This window comes from Hypanus sabinus, chromosome 18 (genome assembly GCF_030144855.1).
Source record: "Hypanus sabinus isolate sHypSab1 chromosome 18, sHypSab1.hap1, whole genome shotgun sequence".
NCBI lineage: Eukaryota > Metazoa > Chordata > Chondrichthyes > Myliobatiformes > Dasyatidae > Hypanus > Hypanus sabinus.
The window spans coordinates 17,131,504-17,152,073 of NC_082723.1; the positions used below are offsets into that span (position 1 = coordinate 17,131,504).

At 39.2% G+C, this 20,570-nt stretch overlaps 1 protein-coding gene across 1 annotated transcript in view; it reads right to left on the bottom strand.

Annotated features, from left to right (window-relative positions):
• The window catches only part of gpr107 (G protein-coupled receptor 107), a 135,201-nt gene extending 118,579 nt beyond the window's left edge, over positions 1 to 16,622 (bottom strand). Inside the window, exons 1-3 of the mRNA XM_059993731.1 lie at positions 16,459 to 16,622; positions 10,913 to 11,035; positions 7,946 to 7,996 (exon numbers count right to left, since the gene is read on the bottom strand). Coding sequence (XP_059849714.1) covers positions 7,946 to 7,996; positions 10,913 to 11,035; positions 16,459 to 16,560 — 276 coding nt within the window. The 5' untranslated portion in view covers positions 16,561 to 16,622. The remainder of the gene's footprint in view (positions 1 to 7,945; positions 7,997 to 10,912; positions 11,036 to 16,458) is intronic.
• Between the last annotated feature and the right edge of the window lie 3,948 nt (positions 16,623 to 20,570).

A 20,570-nucleotide genomic window follows, 5' to 3' on the forward strand; every position in this document is an offset into this window, starting at 1 on the left:
TTAAAAGGGGGAGAGAGTTCGCACATCTTGAACAGCTCAGAGCAGAGGTAGTCTTTTTACAAGAAACACATTCATCACTCAGATAATTCTCATCTTATGGCACGACGGGCAGGACAACATTTTCATTCAACTTTTCAAGCCAAGGCGAGGGGCGTTTCAATTCTTATAAACAAAAATGTTTGTTTTGAGCTTCATAATAAGATATCTGATCCTAACGGTCGTTTTATTATTGTTTTGGGGAAACTTTATAATACACGGGTGGTCTTGGCTAATCTTTACGCTCCTAACTCGGATGATGTAGGGTTTTTTGACTATTTTTTTTCTTCATTGCCAAAATTAAGTTCATACTCTCTTATATTGGGTGGTGACTTTAACTGTTGGCTGGATCCCGTTTTGGACAGATCTTCTTCTATCCTGAGACCATTAAGTAAATCTGCTTTATTTATTCAATCTTTTCTTTCTAATTATGGAATATCTGATATTTGGCATTTCTTTCATCCACATGAAAGAGATTACTCCTTTTTCTCACAAGTTCACCATACATTTACTAGAATCGACTATTTTTTAATTGATAATCAATTGATCCCATATGTCCGTTCTTGTGATTATAAGAGTATATTGATTTCAGACCATGTCCCACTTACATTGTCCAAAGTTCTCCCTGGCCTCTCTCAAGTAAATAAACACTGGTGTTTTAATCCGACCTTGTTGTCAGATAACGACTTTGTAAAATTTATGGATGATCAGATAACTTTCTTTTTAAATACCAATGCACTACCTGAAACCTCTAGTCAGGTGGTTTGGGACGCAATTAAAACATATCTAAGAGGTCAAGTAAATTCCTACACAGCAAATTTGAAAAGAAAGACTCACAAAGAACGTTTAGAACTGATTAATCAGATTAAAGCTATAGACCAATTATACGCCCAGGTCAAGGATCCGGAGTTATATAAGAAAAGAATGGAACTTCAAACTAAATTTAATCTTATTTCTACTTATCCAATTGAACGCCAACTTTTGGGCAGTCATAGTAAGTTCTATATTCACGGGGATAAATCTGGTAAGTCCTTAGTTAATCAAGTTAGACGCTCTAAAGCAAAGCAATACATCACTAAAATTTGAATGAGTAATGAGAATATTAGTGTGGACCAGTCTGAAATTAATGATGCACTCAGGAATTTTTACTCTCAACTTTACATCTCTGAATCCTTTAATGGTAATACTACTGTTATGCAATTTTTAGATAGTTTAAATATTCCTAAACTTGCTTCTGATCTTAAACATAAATTGAATGAGCCATTATCTTTAGAGGAAATACCCTCTGCTATTTCTGCTTTGCAGCCTGGTAAATCTCCTGGTCCTGATGGGTTCTCTACAGAATTTTATAAGTCATTTTCCTCATTGCTCTTATCCCAACTTAGTTTAGTTTTTTTCTGATTCTTTTAAACAAAATAAATTGCCTGCATCATTTGATGAGGCTTGTATCATTCTTTTAGCGAAAAAAGGCGAAGATCCATTAGAATGTGCTTCATACAGGCCAATTTCTCTATTAAATGTAGATGCTAAAATTTTAACTAAAGTTTTGGTCCATAGGCTAGAGATAATTTTACCCTTAATTATCTCTGAGGATCAATCTGGCTTTATTAAAAATCGCCTTCCCTTTTTCAACATTAGACGTCTTTTTAATATTCTCTATTCATCTTCATCAGGGACCCCTGAATGTGTAATCTCTCTAGATGCCGAAAAGGCATTTGATCGGGTGGAGTGGCACTATTTATTTGCGGTTTTTGAAAAATTTGATTTTGGATATAATTTTATTAAGTGGATTAAGTTACTATATTCCCACCCAATTGCATCAGTTTTGACTAATTCCCAGCAATCCCAACTGTTTGATCTTAAACATGACACCCGACAGGGATGCCCATTAAGCCCTCTGTTATTTGATCTGGCCATCGAGCCATTTCGCAGTTGTACTGAACTGACTGGGATCTGGAGGGGCGGTTTTGAGCACAAAGTCTCTCTATATGCCAAAGAGTTGTTACTTTTTATATCAAACCCAACCACCTTCTTACCTTTGTTGTTTTCACTTCTCAGTAAATTTAGTCAGCTATCCAGATACAAACTTAATCTACTTAAGAGTGAACTTTTTCCGATAAATAAGGAAGCACAAGAATTAGAATCTCACAATCTCCCTTTTAAAGTACTAAACAATTGTTTTACTTATCTTGGTATTATCGTAACAAGGAACTATAATCGACTGTTCAATAAGAATTTCAATAATCTTTTAAATTTTACAAAACAAAGATTAGCACAGTGGTCACCTCTGTCCAAGTCTTTAATTGGGCGAATTAATGTAATTAAAATGTATATTCTCCCTATATTGTTATACTTATTTCAATCTTTACCTATATTTATTCCTAAAGTTTTTTTTGACTCTTTAGATTCCATTATCTCGTCAGACCTATGGAAGGGTAAACAGCCCAGACTCAATAAAGCTCATCTCCAAAAGCTTAAGAGAGAAGGTGGCTTGGCGTTGCCTAATTTTCATTCATATTATTGGGCAGCCAATATACGTAATATTATCTTTTGGTCCTACTTTTATAATCAGTCTGTTTGCCCAACATGGGTGGCAATGGAATTAAATGCTTATAAGAAATTATCTATCCAGCTTTACTTGGATTTGTTCTTCCTTGCCAATTGCCAAAATCTATATTTAATCCTGTAATCAGGCATACTCTGAAAATATGGGCTCAATTTAGAAAATACCATGGTCTTTATAGTTTTTCCCTCTCTAGTCCTATTCTATACAATCATTTATTTCAACCGTCTATGCAGGATTCCACATTCCAAGATTGGTGTAAGAGAGGTATCAGGCATTTTGAAGATCTTTTTATAGACAATCGGTTTGCGTTTTTTGAACAGTTGTCTATAAAGTTTAATTTATTGAATACTCATTTTTTTAGATATCTTCAAATTAGACATTTTAATAGCCCTCTAATACCACATTTTCCTGAACAACCTGATAAAAATGTTGTAGACTTGTTTCTTCAAATGAACCCCTTGGGCAAGGGCGTAATTTCTATTATTCGTGTTAAATTTATGACTCTCAGACGAGCCCCTTGTGGTAAAATTAAAACTGCTTGGGAGCATGACTTGGGTTTTTCTTTGTCGGACAAGGTTTGGGATTCAATTCTTAAATCCGTCAATTCAATCTCTTTATGTGCTCGTCATTGTCTCCTGCAATTTAAAGTCGTCCACAGGGATCATATGTCCAAAACCAAATTGGTAAAGTTCTATCCTGATATCAGTCCCTGGTGTGACAAATGCAAAGGAGGTGAGGCCTCCCTTTTCCATTTGTATTGGGCTTGTCCTACTCTGGAAAAATTTTGGAAAGATTTTTTTTAACTTTATTTTCTATATTAAATTGTCATTTGGAACCTGACCCTTTGATCGCTCTTTTTGGTATTCTTCGAGACCCTGACAAGCATTTGACCCCGGCTAAACAACGAACATTGTCTTTTGCCTCTCTTCTAGCCAGACGAGCAGTACTCCTTAAATGGAGAGATGTAGTTCCCCTTACCCATGCTCAATGGCTTAGGGATATTATGTCTTGTTTAGATCTCGAAAAGATTCACTACTCACTTTCTAATTCGGACATAAAGTTCCATAGGGTGTGGGGATCTTTTCTCGAATATTTTCATAACACTCACCTATATTGACAGGTGTTTGTTCTTTTTTCCCTCGATAATTGAACCCTACATTTCCAGCTTTTTTTTAACTTTTGTTTTTTTCTGATCAGGTAGCAGGCTGCCCCCCCCCCTTTTTTATTATTACAATATGTGGTTCTGGGGTAATAAAAGTGTATCTCATATAATGGTTGGCTTGGAGTTGGATAGGTGATGGACTGGGTGCTTTTCTTTCTTTTTCTCTTTTTTTTCCTTTTTTACTATGGGTGACTTGCTCATTTGTTAAGACATGTATTATTGTTATTTTTGTTTATATGGCAATGATCCTTCTATATATATTATTGATTTTCTTTTCTTTGTTGTAATTTGTAGAAAATTATAAATAATGTTTTTTTTAAAGAAATTTTTCTTCTCCAGATAGCCAGGAAACCAAGAAAGTAAAGAATGACAGCACTATTATCATCCCCCAAATATCCCCCCCCCTTCCTTCACAAAACAGAACAGGCACATCAACTCCCCCCCCCCAATCACCCAATCACGCAAAAAACGAGAAGATTGAACAACAAACACAGAATATAAAAAACTACAAAACTGAAATAAAAGTCCACAGTCCCAGTCCAAGTTCAAATGCAAACGCAGAAAAAAACTGCTCTTTTAAACTGTTTACTGCTCTTGACAGGTAGTCCCCAAGTTATGAACGACCAACTTACTATACTTTTATTATTATAGTTACTAATATAGTAATATTACTCTGGTTAAAATGCATGAACAGGAGCAGGACAATCTGACCTTTAAAATTGCTATTCAATAAAATTATGGCAAGAGAAGACAAGCTGACAAACAAATAGTGGAGTGCTTGGCAAGCTTCTAAGTACACCTTTTCCAGAGTATATATGCAGGCCATTTCTAGGTGAGGAGGGAAGAAAACCGACAGAAATGTGTGCATCTTAAATCACACAACATTTAGTTGTAAAACATTCAGAAAGCTGTCCATTTGCATCAAACAAATTTGTGACTTTCTATTTCATTACTGAACTAAACCCAACATAAATCCTGGTGGGATCCCACTGGTCACATGCTGCAGTCTGAGCACCTAGCCATTATCCTGGCTGTCTCATGCATCTCAGCCAATTTCCCAGCCAGATAAACAATGTGTTTGAATAAATAAACTCTTCTCAGGCTTCCAGATGGGTACAGATATCAATTATAACCAACATTTTGATGATCAGCTCTGCCATCTTCATCAGGGATGATGCCTAGGTATGTCTAGTCCGGTGGTATTTATACCCCTGGAGTCCATTTCTCCTGATTGGTTAGTCCTCATCCAATCAAGCTTCTGCTCTCCCACCTTGTTTACAATCAAATTTTAGTTCTTACTCAGAGTGAGACCTTCATCTTTGTTAGAACTCCTTTCCTTTCAATTCCACATACACTAATTTTTCAGTCTCTTACAAGAAATCTTTTCATAAAGCATATACATAAGGCCATGGATGTCTAGCAATTTACCCATCCTTTTACTAAAATACTTGAATCACACTTGGCAAACGTGACTGACTCTTTACAAATCCAAGCTGGACCTTGCCAATCCACTACAAACACATGGAAATCATCTTTAATTAGACTAAAGTAAAATTACTGCTATGCTGACCTGTCTACCATTCCCCTCTCTCGCCCTTCAAAAATAAGAAAGCAATTTTTTTTTTAAACTTAAGAGAACTTTGAATCTAAGAACTTTTTGACATTTTTATCAGGATATCGATAAGGCTTTCTTTGCCATCTACTCTTCAAGCTTCAGTTCCACTTTTTCCTTCACTGCTATAAAGTCTCTTGTATTAAAGCTGACAGTTTTTCTTTTCTTAAATGCTTCACAGTCTAAAATAATAACTTAGTGCTTCACATGCAATGACATCAAACGCCATGTAAAGAGCCACAATGAGCTTCATTACTTTCAAAACAGTTTGATGTTCAAAATATTTCTAACATTTTATGACTGAAGCAAATGTATTTATTTGTTGAGATTCTGCATGGAAAAGGCCCCTTGAGTCATGATGCCCAGCAATCCCCCGATTTATTCCTAGCCTAATCACAGGAAAATTTTCAATGACCATTGAACCTACCAACTGGTACTGCTTTTGATTCTGGGAGGAACCAGGCCACCCAGAGGAAACCCACACGGCTACTAGGAGATCATACAAACTCTTTACAGACGGAGACCAATTGAGTTGGACTCAGAAGAGTTCTGAACAAAATTTGGGATATTGGATGAAACTAGTTCAAAGCAGTCGACAGTCAACATGGCTCATACCCATTTTTAATCAGAAGTTAAAAGATATTTGCACCTGCCTCACACTTTGTAGCAACCACAAATGCATGAGATCACCAAAATTATCTCTGCTACTGCGAAGAATTCTAACTAATTACTGGTAAACATTTAAACACATAATTAAGAAAAATGCTTTGAAAAGTTCCACAACCCTCTGATATCTAATTAAAGAATGCTACATTTACACCTGACATCCTAGGCTGAAGATACTAATACCCATGACAAAATATTATTCATGCAGTACTCCTCAGCCCAGGTTTGAGGCAGAAGCACAAAGTCCACAAGCATATTTACCATAATCATATTTGCTCCGTCAATAATTGGACTATTTGGGTACAATCACAGTGAGCATCCATCAAGACGGCCAGAAATGAGTCTAGACACTGGTCTTGAAGAACTTGAAGACAAAATATTGACTGATAACTAAATATTTTGATAGTAAGTGGGCAAAGGCATGCAAATCCAACCTACTGCTCCCTTCATGCTCGGGTAAAGCAATGACAGTCAAATGTGACATCATCACTCTAAGTCTCCGAGTGCCTTTGGTTTAAATGGAGAGGCATGTTCATCTTGGAAGTTGTTCTGCTAAATATCTGGTAAATCCAGGCCAAAGAGAGCATAGATGATGTTAGGGATTTAGGAGTTGAGGAATTATCTGAATTATATCAGGCATCAATTCAAAAGTGAACTTGTCTTCAGTTCTTAATTTAAATAGCAAGCATTAATCAGATTGAAATTAGAAGGGCAGCTTTGTAAACAAACAGTACTATCTACAGAGCACAGACTACTGGCCACAGCAGGAAGCTGGGTGATCAAGAGAGATTATTTGCATACTGACATGATTGCAAGATGTTCTTGCATGCATCAGCCAAACACAAGACATTGGGGTATATTCATTGATAGACAGCAAATCAGGCAACAATAGCTAAGCTATTTTGTAGCATTGTGAATAAAATCAAGGAAGCTGCCAGAATCAGACTGATTTGTCACTTTGCAACCAAACATAGCCATAAGCATATTTGATCTATAAATAATTGGAATATTTGGATACACAAAGAATCAGCCCTTCCCTTAAAACACTAAGCCTGAGCATATAGGGTCTCTGTCTTCAAAGACTTTCAACTCATGCATTCAAATTACTTTGTCTCAAAGGTGTTTGAACATTCAGAAAGGTCTTGTAAGTTACAATATCATCATCATCAGCAGGGACTCCCACTACCCAGGTCATGCTCTCTTCTCACAGCTGCCATTGGAAGCTGGTACAGGAGCCTCAGGACTCACATTACCACAGGTTCAGGAACAGTTATTACCCCTCAACCATCAGGTTCTTGAACCAGTGGGGACAACTTCACTTGCCCCATTACTGAACCATTCCCACAACCTACGGACTCAATTTCAAGGACTCATTAATGTTCTCGATATGTATTGCCCGCAAGAAAAGGAATCTCGGGGTTGTATATGGTGACAGACATATGTTGACAGTAAATTTACTTTGAACCTTGAAATGCTGTAGGTAATTCAATGGAACTATTTGTCAGACTTGAAATATTGAAGTAAATTATATGATTAGTTATTGAATTTGTATTGAATCACCTTGTGTTACCTTTATTCTGAAGACTATAAAAACTTGACATACTTTGAGTTAAGGGAGGCTCTGCTAAAGCCTCCAAGAGAATGCCTGCTTGCTGTGATGAAGAAATATTACATCAACCAGCTTCAGTATCTCTCCAGTGACTCAGTTCATATGCCACAACAGATGGAAGGAAAAGTCAACACCGATGACTTGCAAGATCCAGTGAAATGCATGCTCCCACTGAGTTCACAAAGCTAGAATGATCATTTGCACAAAGGAGTACAGTCTTACTGAGGTTTGAAAAACAGCAATAAAATAAATGTTAATTGAAAACTTCATTCTAAAATATAACTGCTGACTTACCAAATAGGACGAGAAACCATCATTCTTGCTTCGGTCCAAGCTTAGCCCCAACTGAAATACAAAGAAATGTTAAATGGAAAGAGAAAATGGAAAAAAATGCATTTAGATTAAGCAACACATACTAAATGCTGGTGGAATGCAGCAAGCCAGGCAGCATCTATAGGAAGAAGTGCAGTCGATGTTTCGGGCCGAGACCCTTCATCCTGACGAAAGGTCTCGGCCCGAAACGTCGACTGTACTTCTTTCTATAAATGCTGCCTGGCCTGCTGTGTTCCACCAGCATTTTGTGTGTGTTGCTTGAATTTCCAGCATCTGCAGATTTTCTCGTGTTTGCATTTAGATTATATTCTTTACCTCAGAGCTCAGAGAATGTTCAGGCATGTCACGAGAACATAAACAGCAGAAGTAGACTCTACAACTCCGTAAGCCTATGGTGCAACTTATGATTGATCTGATTTTGGCCTCAACTTCAATCTGCTGCCTTTTCCCATTTTATTGATCCCATCTTGCAAAGAGTTATTATACTTCCATTGGGCAGTAACTACAAAAGCTTGGACACACACACACCACCAGGCTCAATGAGTTTCTATCCACTGTTATCAGACGCTTGAAAGGACCTCTTATAAAATCAACTCTTGGTTTCTCAGTCCGTCTTATCAAGGCCTTTGCACTGTTCCTTCTCTGAACTGGACACCACATTCTGCACTATTTTGTTTTCCTTTTCTACCACTTTGATGTATGAAATAACCAGTCTGGATAATGTTCAAACAAAAGCTTTTCACTGTATCTCAGTATATGTGACAATAAGAAGCCAGTTACATCCAAAATTCAAAAATGATGGATCTGTCCTATACAGACATACCACCCTGCAAAAACTCATTTCAGGGAGGTAGCACCATCAATTTGCGGGGGACACCCAGAACTTCCAGGAGAGGTGGGATGCCTGCAATAGAGTAGCTCCTTAGCAGCTAGCCAGCTAGTTTAAATAACATTAGCTATGCTAATGAACCAATGACACTTGTTACACTCACCTCAACAGGTTTTGCATTTTAACTCACCATGGGCAATAGAAAAGTCACTGATACAAACAGTGCAGCGAACAACACTGTCATTATTTTCTCTCTCTCCCTCCCTCCCCCCCCCCCCCCGCCCCCGGCTCACTCTAAAAAAAAACGATTTCTGGGATATTGTATATAACTTGCGGGCGTCAGGGAGTCGCTATCAATTTGCGGGATACTCCCAGAACTTCCGGGAAAGATGGGATGTCTGCCTGTATATTCAATGTCTTGGCCTTCACGTAAACCCCAAGTCACATCAAGTGAAGTTTATTGTCATTTAACTACATACACATATATAATGTATATAGAAACAAGACATTGTTTCTTGGAACCCCAGTGTAAACATAGTAGTACATATAACACGTGAGAACTTATGAAGGCAAGGATGAAAATCAGCAGATGAATCATACAAAACTAACAAACTAAAGTGCATTAATAAAAAATATTGTAAGGTATGGAAAAGATTAACCAGTGACACTTGCAAGGACTCAACACCTCCTCTGCAACTGTACCTTTGATTTTCTGACCTATAGACCACGATCAGTAAGGAAAAGCAGCAACACCTCTTCCATATCTATCCTTGACTCTCATGCTCCACAAGGCTGCGTTCTCCGTCCTCAGGCTACTCCCTAAACAACTGCATGGCCAGATTCTGCTCCATAAATTACAGGTAACACCACCATAGCTGGCCAAATCTCAAATGACAATGAGTCAGACAGTACAGGAAGGCGATAAAGAATCTCGTGGCATAGTGTCATGACACTTTCCCTGAATGTCAGCAAAACAAAAGAGCTGGTCATTGACTTGAGGAAGGAGAGAGATGCACAAGCTCCTGTATGCATCAATAGTGCAGAGGCAGAGAACGTTGAGAGCTTAAAAGTTGCTAGGAGTGAACATCACCAATGGCTTAAACTGGTCCAACCACAGACACTATGGCCAAAAAAGCTCAGCAGCTCATCAAATTCGGGAAGCTAAAGGAGGCGTTAACCTTGCTAAAGATCATGTCCAATTGGATCCTCACCAATTTCTATCAATGCACCAGAGAAAGCATCTTATTTAGATGCATCATGGCTTGGAATGGTAGCTGCTCCGCTCATGACTGTAAGGAACTGCAGACAGTTGTAGACACAGCTCAGCACTCTATTGAAACCGGCCTCCCCATATGGGCTCTGTCTAAACTTCTCACTGCGTCACAGAAGCAGACACCCTAATCAAAGCCTTTACCCATTCCAGACATCCTCTCTTCTTTCATCAGGCAGAAGATACATAAGCCTGAATGCATGTACCACAAGTTCAAGGAGAACTTCCATCTCATTGTTTTAAGACTATTGAATGGTCCACTAGTACAATAAGATGGATTCAGACTCACAATCTGGTATCTCACTACAGCTTAGTATTTTGTCTACCTGCAGAGCATTTTCTCTGGAACTGTAACACTTTATCCTTCATTCTGTTGGTGGAACACAGCAGGCCAGGCAGCATCTATAGGGAGAAGCACTGTCGACACTTCGGGCCGAGACCCTTTATCAGGAATTCTCCCTATAGATGCTGCCTGGCCTGCTGTGTTCAACCAGCATTTTGTGTGTGTTGTTTGAATTTCCAGCATCTGCAGATTTCCTCGTGTTTGATCCTTCATTCTGTTGTATTTTCTTTTTCAATACCTCAATGCACCATGGTAATGGAGTGATCTGTATGGCTGGGTTGCAAGACAAAGCTTTTCACTGCACCTTGATACACATGACAATAATAAACAAATTTATCAAATTGCTTCTTGTATCCGACCAATATATATAATAAATTTCACTTTAACCTTGCTAATTTCTGAAAATAAGTGCAATTAAAGCAATGGAAATTGCTGCTGCTGTAAACATTATAGTCTGGCAAAGGAGTGAAAAAAATATGAACTCACCGCAGTATTTTCAACAAGTTTGAAGTCAAAATCCTTAGAAATTAAGCTGGTCATTTCCACAGACATATTTCCATTCTTGAAAAAACCAAATGTGTTTAAGTGGACCTTCTGTCTAACATCATCCTGCAAAGAGAAATAGTTTTTGTTAATGACTGCAATAATATTCCACGATTAGAAGAGAAAAACCAAAGACTTCTATAGGAGAATTGGAAGGCATCAGGCCCACCAAGCCTGTCACCTGATGTTAGAAAATACATCATGTAGAAAATACAAGCAGCGTATTCCTGTTCTTCTAGTCATTCTTTGAACAGTGAATTACTTTTGTTTTTGAAAGTATGCCTCCAAATCTTCAGCATGACACAATGGACCAAAAAGGTCCATCTATAAGAAGTTTCTGTAATTTCACAATTCCATTCTTTAAAAGATAATATTACTTATTGGCTTTGTACTTCCTTATATAGAGAGCACCTCATTTGTCCTTTGTATACAGGCTTCATCCATGTTCTGAAGGTGAAATACTAAAAGTATGGTCTCCTTAATGCTTCTAGCTTTAGCATTTTTATGTTGATGTTGTTTGAATGTTGTTTTCAATAATTTATACCCAAATATCCAAGATGCTAAGATTCTCGATTCCTTTCTAAGGTTCACAGTGAAGTGCATTGATCTTCTATTCTTCCTCACTCAGTTCCTCAGAATAAGTTACACTTCTATCTTACTGCTCAGCAACAGATTTTCTGATATTTTGTAGAATTCAGTTTCACAGTCTTCATCATGCTTTCTTAGCTGACAACAATACCATTTGAGTCATTCAATCTTTCCTTGATCACTCCCTTACCAAAGTCACTGCAGTGGCTCCATCCACAACTTTGATTTCCAACATCTGATCAAAGGTCACAAACCTGCTGGATATTTCTAGTATTCTCTTTTATTTCAAATTTCTAGTACCTGCTGTGCCTTGTATCTCACAGCACCAACATGTTTCCCAGTCTCCTCTTTCTCATTGATCTCCTTCTATGCACATGTTCCCCAGACAGATTTGCAAGGATTAATGTGCTTTCACCAACACAACTTGTGTCACCAGTTTCCCTTTTTCCACACCATGCCACAAACATTTGTTCTCTCCATCTTTCGAGAATTGTTTCTGCTTTAACAACTAACATTGTTTAGCACCACGGTGATTCCAATGTTTTTTTATTATCTTGAGATCTATAGTTTCAGTAAAATTTGTAGTCTTTTTTGAAACATCACATTTTAAAACTCCAAAAAACAAAGATATAATGAAACATTCTGATATTTCAAGCCACACTCAGGTTGGAGAAACAACACCTTATATTCCAACTGGGTAGTCTCCAACATGATTTCATGAACACTGATTTCTTTAACTTCCGTTAATGTCCCCTTCTTACCTCATCCCTTATTTATCTTTTTGCCCCTTTTTTCCCTCTTTCTGTCCCTCTAACAATCACTCCTTGCCTGCTCACCATCTTCCTCTGGTGCTTCCCTTCCCCTTTCTTTCTCCCTAGGCCTCCTGTCCCATGATCCTCCTCTTCTCTAGCTCTGTGTCCCTTTTGCCAATCAACTTTCTAGCTCTTAGCTTCATCCCTCCCCCTCCTGTCTTCTCCTATCATTTCAAATCTCCCCTTCCCCTCTCAAATCTCCTACTATCTCTTCTTTCTGTTAGTCCTGACGAAGGGTCTCAACCCGAAACGTCAACTGTACTTCTTCCTATAGATGCTGCCTGGCCTGCTGTGTCCCACCAGCATTTTGTCTGTGTTGCTTGAATTTCCAGCATCTGCAGATTTCCTTGTGTTTCTGATATTTTGCTGTTAGCAGCTTAATTCAAAGTCTGAAGTAAATTTATTCGCAAAGTACATATATGTCACCATGTACTACCTTGAGATTCATTTTCTGGCGGGCATTCACAGTAGAATAACAACATAGAATCTATGAAAACCTCAACACAGAGACTGACAAACGATCAAGACAACAATCTGTGCAAACTGTAAACGAAGACAAACTGTGCAAATACAAAACGAAGAACATGAATTGTAGAGTCTCTGAAAGCAAGTCCATTGGCTGTCGAATTAGTTCGGTGAAGTGAGTAACATTATCCACACTGGACAGAGTTAGTTGAAATTCAGTTGTATCTCAAAACAAAAATGGTCCCCACTGCTGAGTGGCACCTTTCATGAAGCCTGTAACATTGTCTTCATGGAGATACACATTCTGCTAGTGTCATAACAAACATATCATAACATCTTGTTCCCTGTTTGCCTCCCTGACTGAACGCATAATTCAGCAATATTACCATACCTACATCAACATTTTAACTAGACAGAAATTTGAGTTAGAATCACGCTTTCGCCCAACAGTATCACATCACTTTCTCCTTTTGCAAAGCACCTGTCAAACAATTACACTGAAAGCACAGTTCTGGGTAAATGTGAACGAGTCACTAAGATCTTTTAACACCCAAACTATATATCCGATCTTCTCACAATAACCATAAGGCATAGGATCAGAATTAGGTCATTCAGCTCATTGAGTCTGATTTATTATCCCTCTCAACCCCATTCACCTGCCTTCTCCTCATAACCCTTGATGCCCTGACTAGTGAAGAACCTATTAAGAACCTATCAATGTTTGAGCCTACTGATGATGGTCAAAGAACAACTGTCTTGTATGTTATCAATGTAATGAATCTGAGTATGAATCAATATAAATGGTATATTTTACAAAACCTTCTCTCTATTGTTTTCAACTGTTACCCAATAGCAATGACTTTCTCCTCCATGGCACATGCTATAAACTGGACTATGATCAGCAAACAATACAAACCCAGACAAGAAATTGATCTTATAGGTGTGCAGTACATAATAGTCCAATAAAGCACACAGCTTTGCTGCTGAATTTCCAACACATTTACATTTACAATAGTCATTTTATAATTAAAAGCTCCAGCCAGATTCCAATTCCCAGTGACTATGAGAATTATTTTATCAGTATAATAATACTAAGACAAACTTATAATTCTATAAATATTACCTCAGAAGAGGGAATATTTCTCTCTACTAGAACTGTAAATAGAGCAGTGAAAGATATTTTATGACATTGTATTTTTCAGTTTTTGAGCTACACCTAGCCACACAGTCATGTGTATATAGAGAGTAGAACAGTGGACTGACAACACACCCCCGAGGTGCACCATGTTGATCATCAGTGAAGGGGGTATGTTATCATTAATCTGCACAGATTGTGGTCTTCTGGTTAGGAAGTCGATGATCCAATTGAAGAGGAAGGTATAGAGGCCCAGGTTCTGCAACCACTCAATCAGGACTGTGGGAATGATGGTATTAAATGCTGAGCTATAGTTGATGATCAGCATCATGGCATAGGTGCTTGTGCTGTCCAGGTGGTCTAAAGCCACGTGGAGAGCCATTGAGATTGCATCTGCCGTCAACCTATTGTGGCGATAGACAAATTGCAGTGGGTCCAGGTCCTTGCTGAGGCAGGAGTTCAGTCTAGTCATGACCAACCTCTCAAAGCATTTCATCACTGTTTATGTGAGTGCTACCAAGCGATAGTCATTAAGGCAGCTCACATTATTCTTCTTAGGCACTGGTATAATTGTTGCCTTTTTAAAACAAGCAACTACCGCCCGTAGCAGTGAGAGGCTGAAAATGTCCTTGAATACTCCCGCTGGTTGGCTGGATAGAGAGCCTTATCAGTTTATCAGGTATTCTATCAGGACCTTCCGCCTTGCAAGGGTTCACTTTCTTTAAAGACAGCCTAACATCGGCCTCTGAGGCGGAGATCAGGTGCAGCAGGGATCTTCACAGCTATAGTTGTGTTCTCCCTTTCAAAGCGTGCATAGAAGGCGTTGAATTCATCTGGTAGTGAAGCATCGCTGCCATTCATGCTATTGGGTTTCACTTTGTAGGAAGTAATCTCTTGCAGACCCTGCCAGAACTGCCCTGCATCCGATGTCACCTCCAACCTTGTTCGAAACTGTCTCTTCGCCCTTGAAATAGCCCTCTGCAAATCATACCTGATTTTCTGGTACAGGCCTGGGTTGCCAGACTTGAATGCCACAGATCTAGCCTTCAGCAGATGATGTACCTCCTGGTTCATCCACAGTGAAGGTTGCAATAGTGTGTAAATTAACAATCCAACACTTGTCAATTTACAAACTAATTTATTTATTTTATTGAAGCAGTAAATGAATGGCAGTGAGCTTTAACATCTGTTAATGGGAAAATTAACAGTGCTAAAACAAGGCTCAAAGAAATATACAACATAACCAGCCAAAGTCAATAGGGTTTTGGGGAATCACATTTGATTAATTTAAAGGCATTCCTTAAATATGTGCTGTGGATATAGATGAAATTGTGGATCTATCATGCTTAGATTTCCAAAAGGCATTGAATAAACCATTGCAGAATATACATTTTTTGTGTAAGAAATAAAATTTATAGTTAATAGAAGATTGGATGTATAAAATGGTATTCTGTACCATGGGAACAAGTTCACTGACATGCGGTTTTCACAACATGTTTAAATAATTTGTATAATACTGAAGGTATGGTTGCCAAATTTGCTGTTCACACAAAGATAAACAAGAAGGTATTCATGTAAAGGAGAAAAGATAGGTTACATTGGTGGACAAATATGTGACAATACAGTATACTTGGAAGTTTTAAACTGCCTGTTTTAATAGGAAGAATAAAATAATAGGCATATTATCTAGATAACTGCATTTCTGGGCCTTAAAACAATTCATTGCACAGTCAGTAGGATAGAATAGTTTAGAATAGCCAGCATCTTAAAAGGTAGGAACAAAACAGATTGCAAACACATTTAAAGACATTTAGGTTTAAATTACAATCTTGTATGTTGGAAGTGTACATGTTTGGACGTTGGAAAACAAATAAAACGGCAGATGGTGGCAGCTGAAATAAAAACAGAAATTCTAGAAAAATTCAGTCAGTCAAGAAGAAACTCAGGAAAGAGAAACCAGTCAGTTGGGAGAACAGTGAAGTAGGTTCACTAACCCGAAAAACAGAGTGGGTTCTCTATCCATTCTTTCAGCGTTTCAGTATTCCTTTGGATAATCACTGTAAACAGGTTTAACTTGTCCTTTCCGCCAACTGCCACTAGCACACGTCAACCAGCCATGTGATGCGGTATCACTAGATGGCCTGCAACAACGCAACCGAAACCCAAGAAGAGATAGTATGTTTGGGAAAGGTAAAAAGAAAGAATAAATAATGGAGTTGATTATTCGCGTTATTTCGACGAGAACTAGCCTGTTACACAAAAAAATAAATAATGGAGTTGATTATTCGCGTTATTTCGACGAGAACTAGCCTGTTCTCCATTGTTACACACAAAAAAAGAGATTTCTGCAGCTGTCAGATCTCGGAGCGATAGACCAAGTCCCCACTGGCTGCAATGTTTGTATGTCAAGCTGGGTCTGTCATTTTCAGCCCACGATGGATTAGTCACTGAAGAAAGCACAGCACAGCTGTAAGAGCACCGGCCTTTACCTTCAAGATCAGATGATGGATTCGGCATCGAACAGTTGTCAACAACAAAACCCACTGAAGAAGGCTCCAACTCCGAACAGCAGACGTCCTCATCGCCGCCATATTTCAAACAACGTCACCAGCCGGATCATCTTCCGGGGTCAGAGGTTATTGGGGTCCATGGCAACGAGCAGGAGCGTTGATCGAGTTGATGGAGGGCGGCCCGTCCTCAGCTGCGGCGCTCCGGTCACAGAGAGAAAACTATAAAGCTCAATTACACGGATAATGTAGACGCTGAGGTTGCTTATTTTTTTAAGTTGACGGTAAAGAGACATTAAAATGATCAGAGTTCTGCAGACATGCCCCTCGGCCCAAATCGCCCATGCTGACGAGATGACAATCCGAGCTCGTCCTATTTTCTTGCGTTTGACCCATATCCCACTAAACTTTTTAAAGTAAAATGGTTTATGGGTAAAGGTTTTGGTTTTGAAAATAAGATGACCATAAACACGAGATCCTGTAGGTGCTGGAAATCCAAAGTCACACACACAATGCTGGAGGAGCTCAGCAGGTCAGGCAGCATCTGTGTAGAGATATAAATGGACGACGTTTTGGGACGGGACCCTTCAAAGGAACTGGAAAGGAAGGAGGAAGAATCCAGAATAAGAATACTCGCTGGCGGGTGATAGGTGAAACCTGGTGAGAGGGAAGGTGGAAGAAAGCCATTGAATGGTTAGAGCTAGAAGGAGGGCACCCATTCTATTGGATCTGAGCATTTCACCATTTCCACCCCAGCCCTTTCTCCACATCTTACAATTTTTCCTTCATAATATATATCCAATGCCTTCATAGAATCTACCTCCACCTGTAGGTAGTGAATTTCAGATTCCTGTCACAGTCCGTGTAAAAGATGTTTACTTTTCCTCCCATCACTTAATTCTCGTTTCCTTTGTTTGACACTGAGATTTCCAGTTCTTGACCTATTGAATTGAACCGAATTGACTTTATTACTTACATCCTTCATATACACGAGGAGTAAAAATCTTGACATTATGTCTCCATCTAAATGTCCAATGTGCAACTTTAGTAATTTATAATAGTATGTACAACAGGACAGTCAATATAACATAGAAATACAGTGGTGTCAGCATGAATTAATCAGTCTGATAGCCTGGTGGAAGAAGCTGTCCCAGAGCATGTTAGTCCTGGCATTAATGCTGCAGTACCTTCTCCCAAATGGTAGCAGCTGGAACAGTTTGTGGTTGGGGTGACTCGGGTCTCCAATGATCCTTCAAGCCCTTTTTACACACCTGTCTTTGTAATAGTGGGAAGTTCACATCTACAGATGGGTTAGGCTATCTGCTCCACTCTCTGCAGTGTCCCGTGATTGAAGGAGGTACAGTCCCCATACCAGGCAGTGATGCAGTCAGTCAGGATGTGTCACTGTAGAAAGTTCTTAGGATTTGGGGCCCCATAACAAACTTCTTCAACTATCTGAGGTGAAAGAGGTGCTGTTATGCTTTTTCACCACACGACCGAGGAACTTAAAACTGTTTACCCTCTCAACCCCAGATATATTGATGTCTGTAGGGGTTAGCCTGTCTCCATTCCTCCTGTAGTCCACAACCAGCTCCTTTGTTTTTGTGACATTGAGGGAGAGGTTGTTTTCTTGACACCACTCTGTCAGGGTGATGACTCTTCCTAGAAGGCTGCCTCATTATTATTTGAGATTAGGCCAATCAGTGTTGTGCCATCAGCAAAGTTAATTAGCAGATTGGAGCTGTGGGTGGTGACACAGTCATGAGTATACAGAGAGTAGAGGAGAGGGCTTAGTACACTGCCCTGAGGGGCACCTGTGTTGAGGGTCAGAGAGGCAAAGGTGAGGAAGGCCACTCTTACCACCTGCCAGCGATCTGACAGGAAGTCCAGGATCTGGCTGCACAAGGTAGGGTGAAGGCCGAGGTCTCTGAGCTTCTTGTCGAGCCTGGAGGGAATTATGGTGTTGAGTGCTGAACTGTAATCCAAGAACAGCATTCTCACATAAGCGTCCTTCTTCTCCATATGTGTAAGGACATATTAAAGGGTATAGCTTACCACTATCCATTTTGCCCAAATCTTTCAATATTTTATATACTTTCAGCACATGTGCCAATCAATAGTCCTTAATGAATTTTTCCCACTGAATGACACATCTCAAACAATAAAACTTCATAGAAATCCTGAAAAACATGGGCCACTTTCCAATTCTACCACCCAACAAAGACAACACAGATAACAGAATTAATCATTGCCCTTAACATACTTTGGTGACAGCAGAAAAGGTTGGTTAAAAAAAAATCAGCTTCTGAAACCTGACACAAATGTTTTGGTCTTGGACGGGGGTTCCAACCTTTTTTTATGCCATGGACCCTTTCCACTCACCATGGACCTCAGGTTGCAACCCCCTAGTCTAGCAAAATAGTCCCTTTGCTTCTAAAGGTTTCTGAGACTTGGACATCACTTCAAGGAAGTGAAGAGATCTGTTGTTCTGCAGAATTATCCAAATCTACACTAAGGGTAAGCTGATCAAGGTAAATATTATCTCTCATGTCAACATCCTAACATGTCAACCTGAGGCTCAATTGCACTCTGTAGATACCCAAGGGCCAGCCACACTGTTTGCATGCTTTACATTGGATCCAGAATAGACATTCTTTTCTGAACTTTCTCAGGGAAGAATTTAACAGGTGGATAGAGGAAAAGATTCAAGGAAGTAAAAGTTTTAAAATTAGGTCTGCCATTCAATCATGGCTGATTTATTAACCCTATCAAACACATTCTCCTGTCTTCTCCCAGTATCACCTGCCAGCTTGTACTCCTTCCCCAACTTCTTGATCTGGATTCTTCTCCTTTCCAATCCTGATGAAAGGTCATGGCCTGAAACATCATCTGCTTATTCCCCTCCATCAACGCTGAGTTGAGTTCTCCCAGCATTTTATGTGTGGTAGCCTGGATTGCCATCCACTGCAAAAACTCTTGTGTTTATGATGTGAAGTTCGTTGTTTTGTGGTAGCCGTATGGTGCAAAGACGTAAAACTACTATAATTACAAAATAAATAGTGCAAAAAAAGTAATACTTAAGTAGTATTCATGGGTTTATGCATCATTCCAAAATCTCATGACAGAGTGGTAAATACTGCTCCTGAATAGTTGAGTGTGTGTCTTCAGATTCCTGTACCTTTCCCCTGATAGTAGTATCCGTATTACCAAGAAGAGGGCATGTTCCAGATAGTGTGGGTCTTTAACATAGGATGCTGCCTTCTTGGGGCACCTCCTCTTGAAGATTTCCTCAAAAGTGGTCAGGGATGGAGCTGGATGAACCTACAATCCTCTGCTGCTTCTTGTGTATGGGAGTCTCTATTTCATACTATAATGCAACCAGTCAAAATGGTTTCTACTGTACATCTATAGAATTTTGCTGGCATCTTTACTGACATACCAGATCTCTGTCTCTGAATGAAGTAGAGCAACCAGTGTGCTTTCTTCGTGGCTGCATTGATCCCAGGACAGATCCCCAGAGCTGTTGACACCCAGGAAATTAATGCTGCACCATCTTTCCACTGCTGACCCAATAATGAGCACCACATGCTTTCCTGACTTCCCCTTCCTGAAATACACAATCCATTCTTTGTTTAAGTGTGATGTTGTGGCAAAACCACTCCACCAATGATCTGTCTCAGACTTGTACACCTCCTCATTGCCATCCAAGATTTTATCAACACCAGTGTCAAATTATAAATGGATTCTGAGCTGCGCTTAGACATACAGGAATAAGAACAGAGACAGTAAAGTAGGGGCCAAGAATGTATTTTTGTGGCGCACCTGGTTTGACAGTCAAGGAGGAGATGTTATCACCAATCCGTACTGACCAAAACTCTTAAGTTACAACTATCAGTAGAATCTGTAGTAACTTCTATTCTTTTCTCCAAAAAACAAAAAAGTTTGGAGACCTTCATGATGGCCAGTAAATGGTTAATCTGTGGTTCCTCCAGAATAACCCAGAATGAATAAGTTGAACACTTGAATCAATAATGTATAAAAAGCTACAGAACAATCTTGGTAAATGAAATTAGTATAGATTGGTACTTGATGGC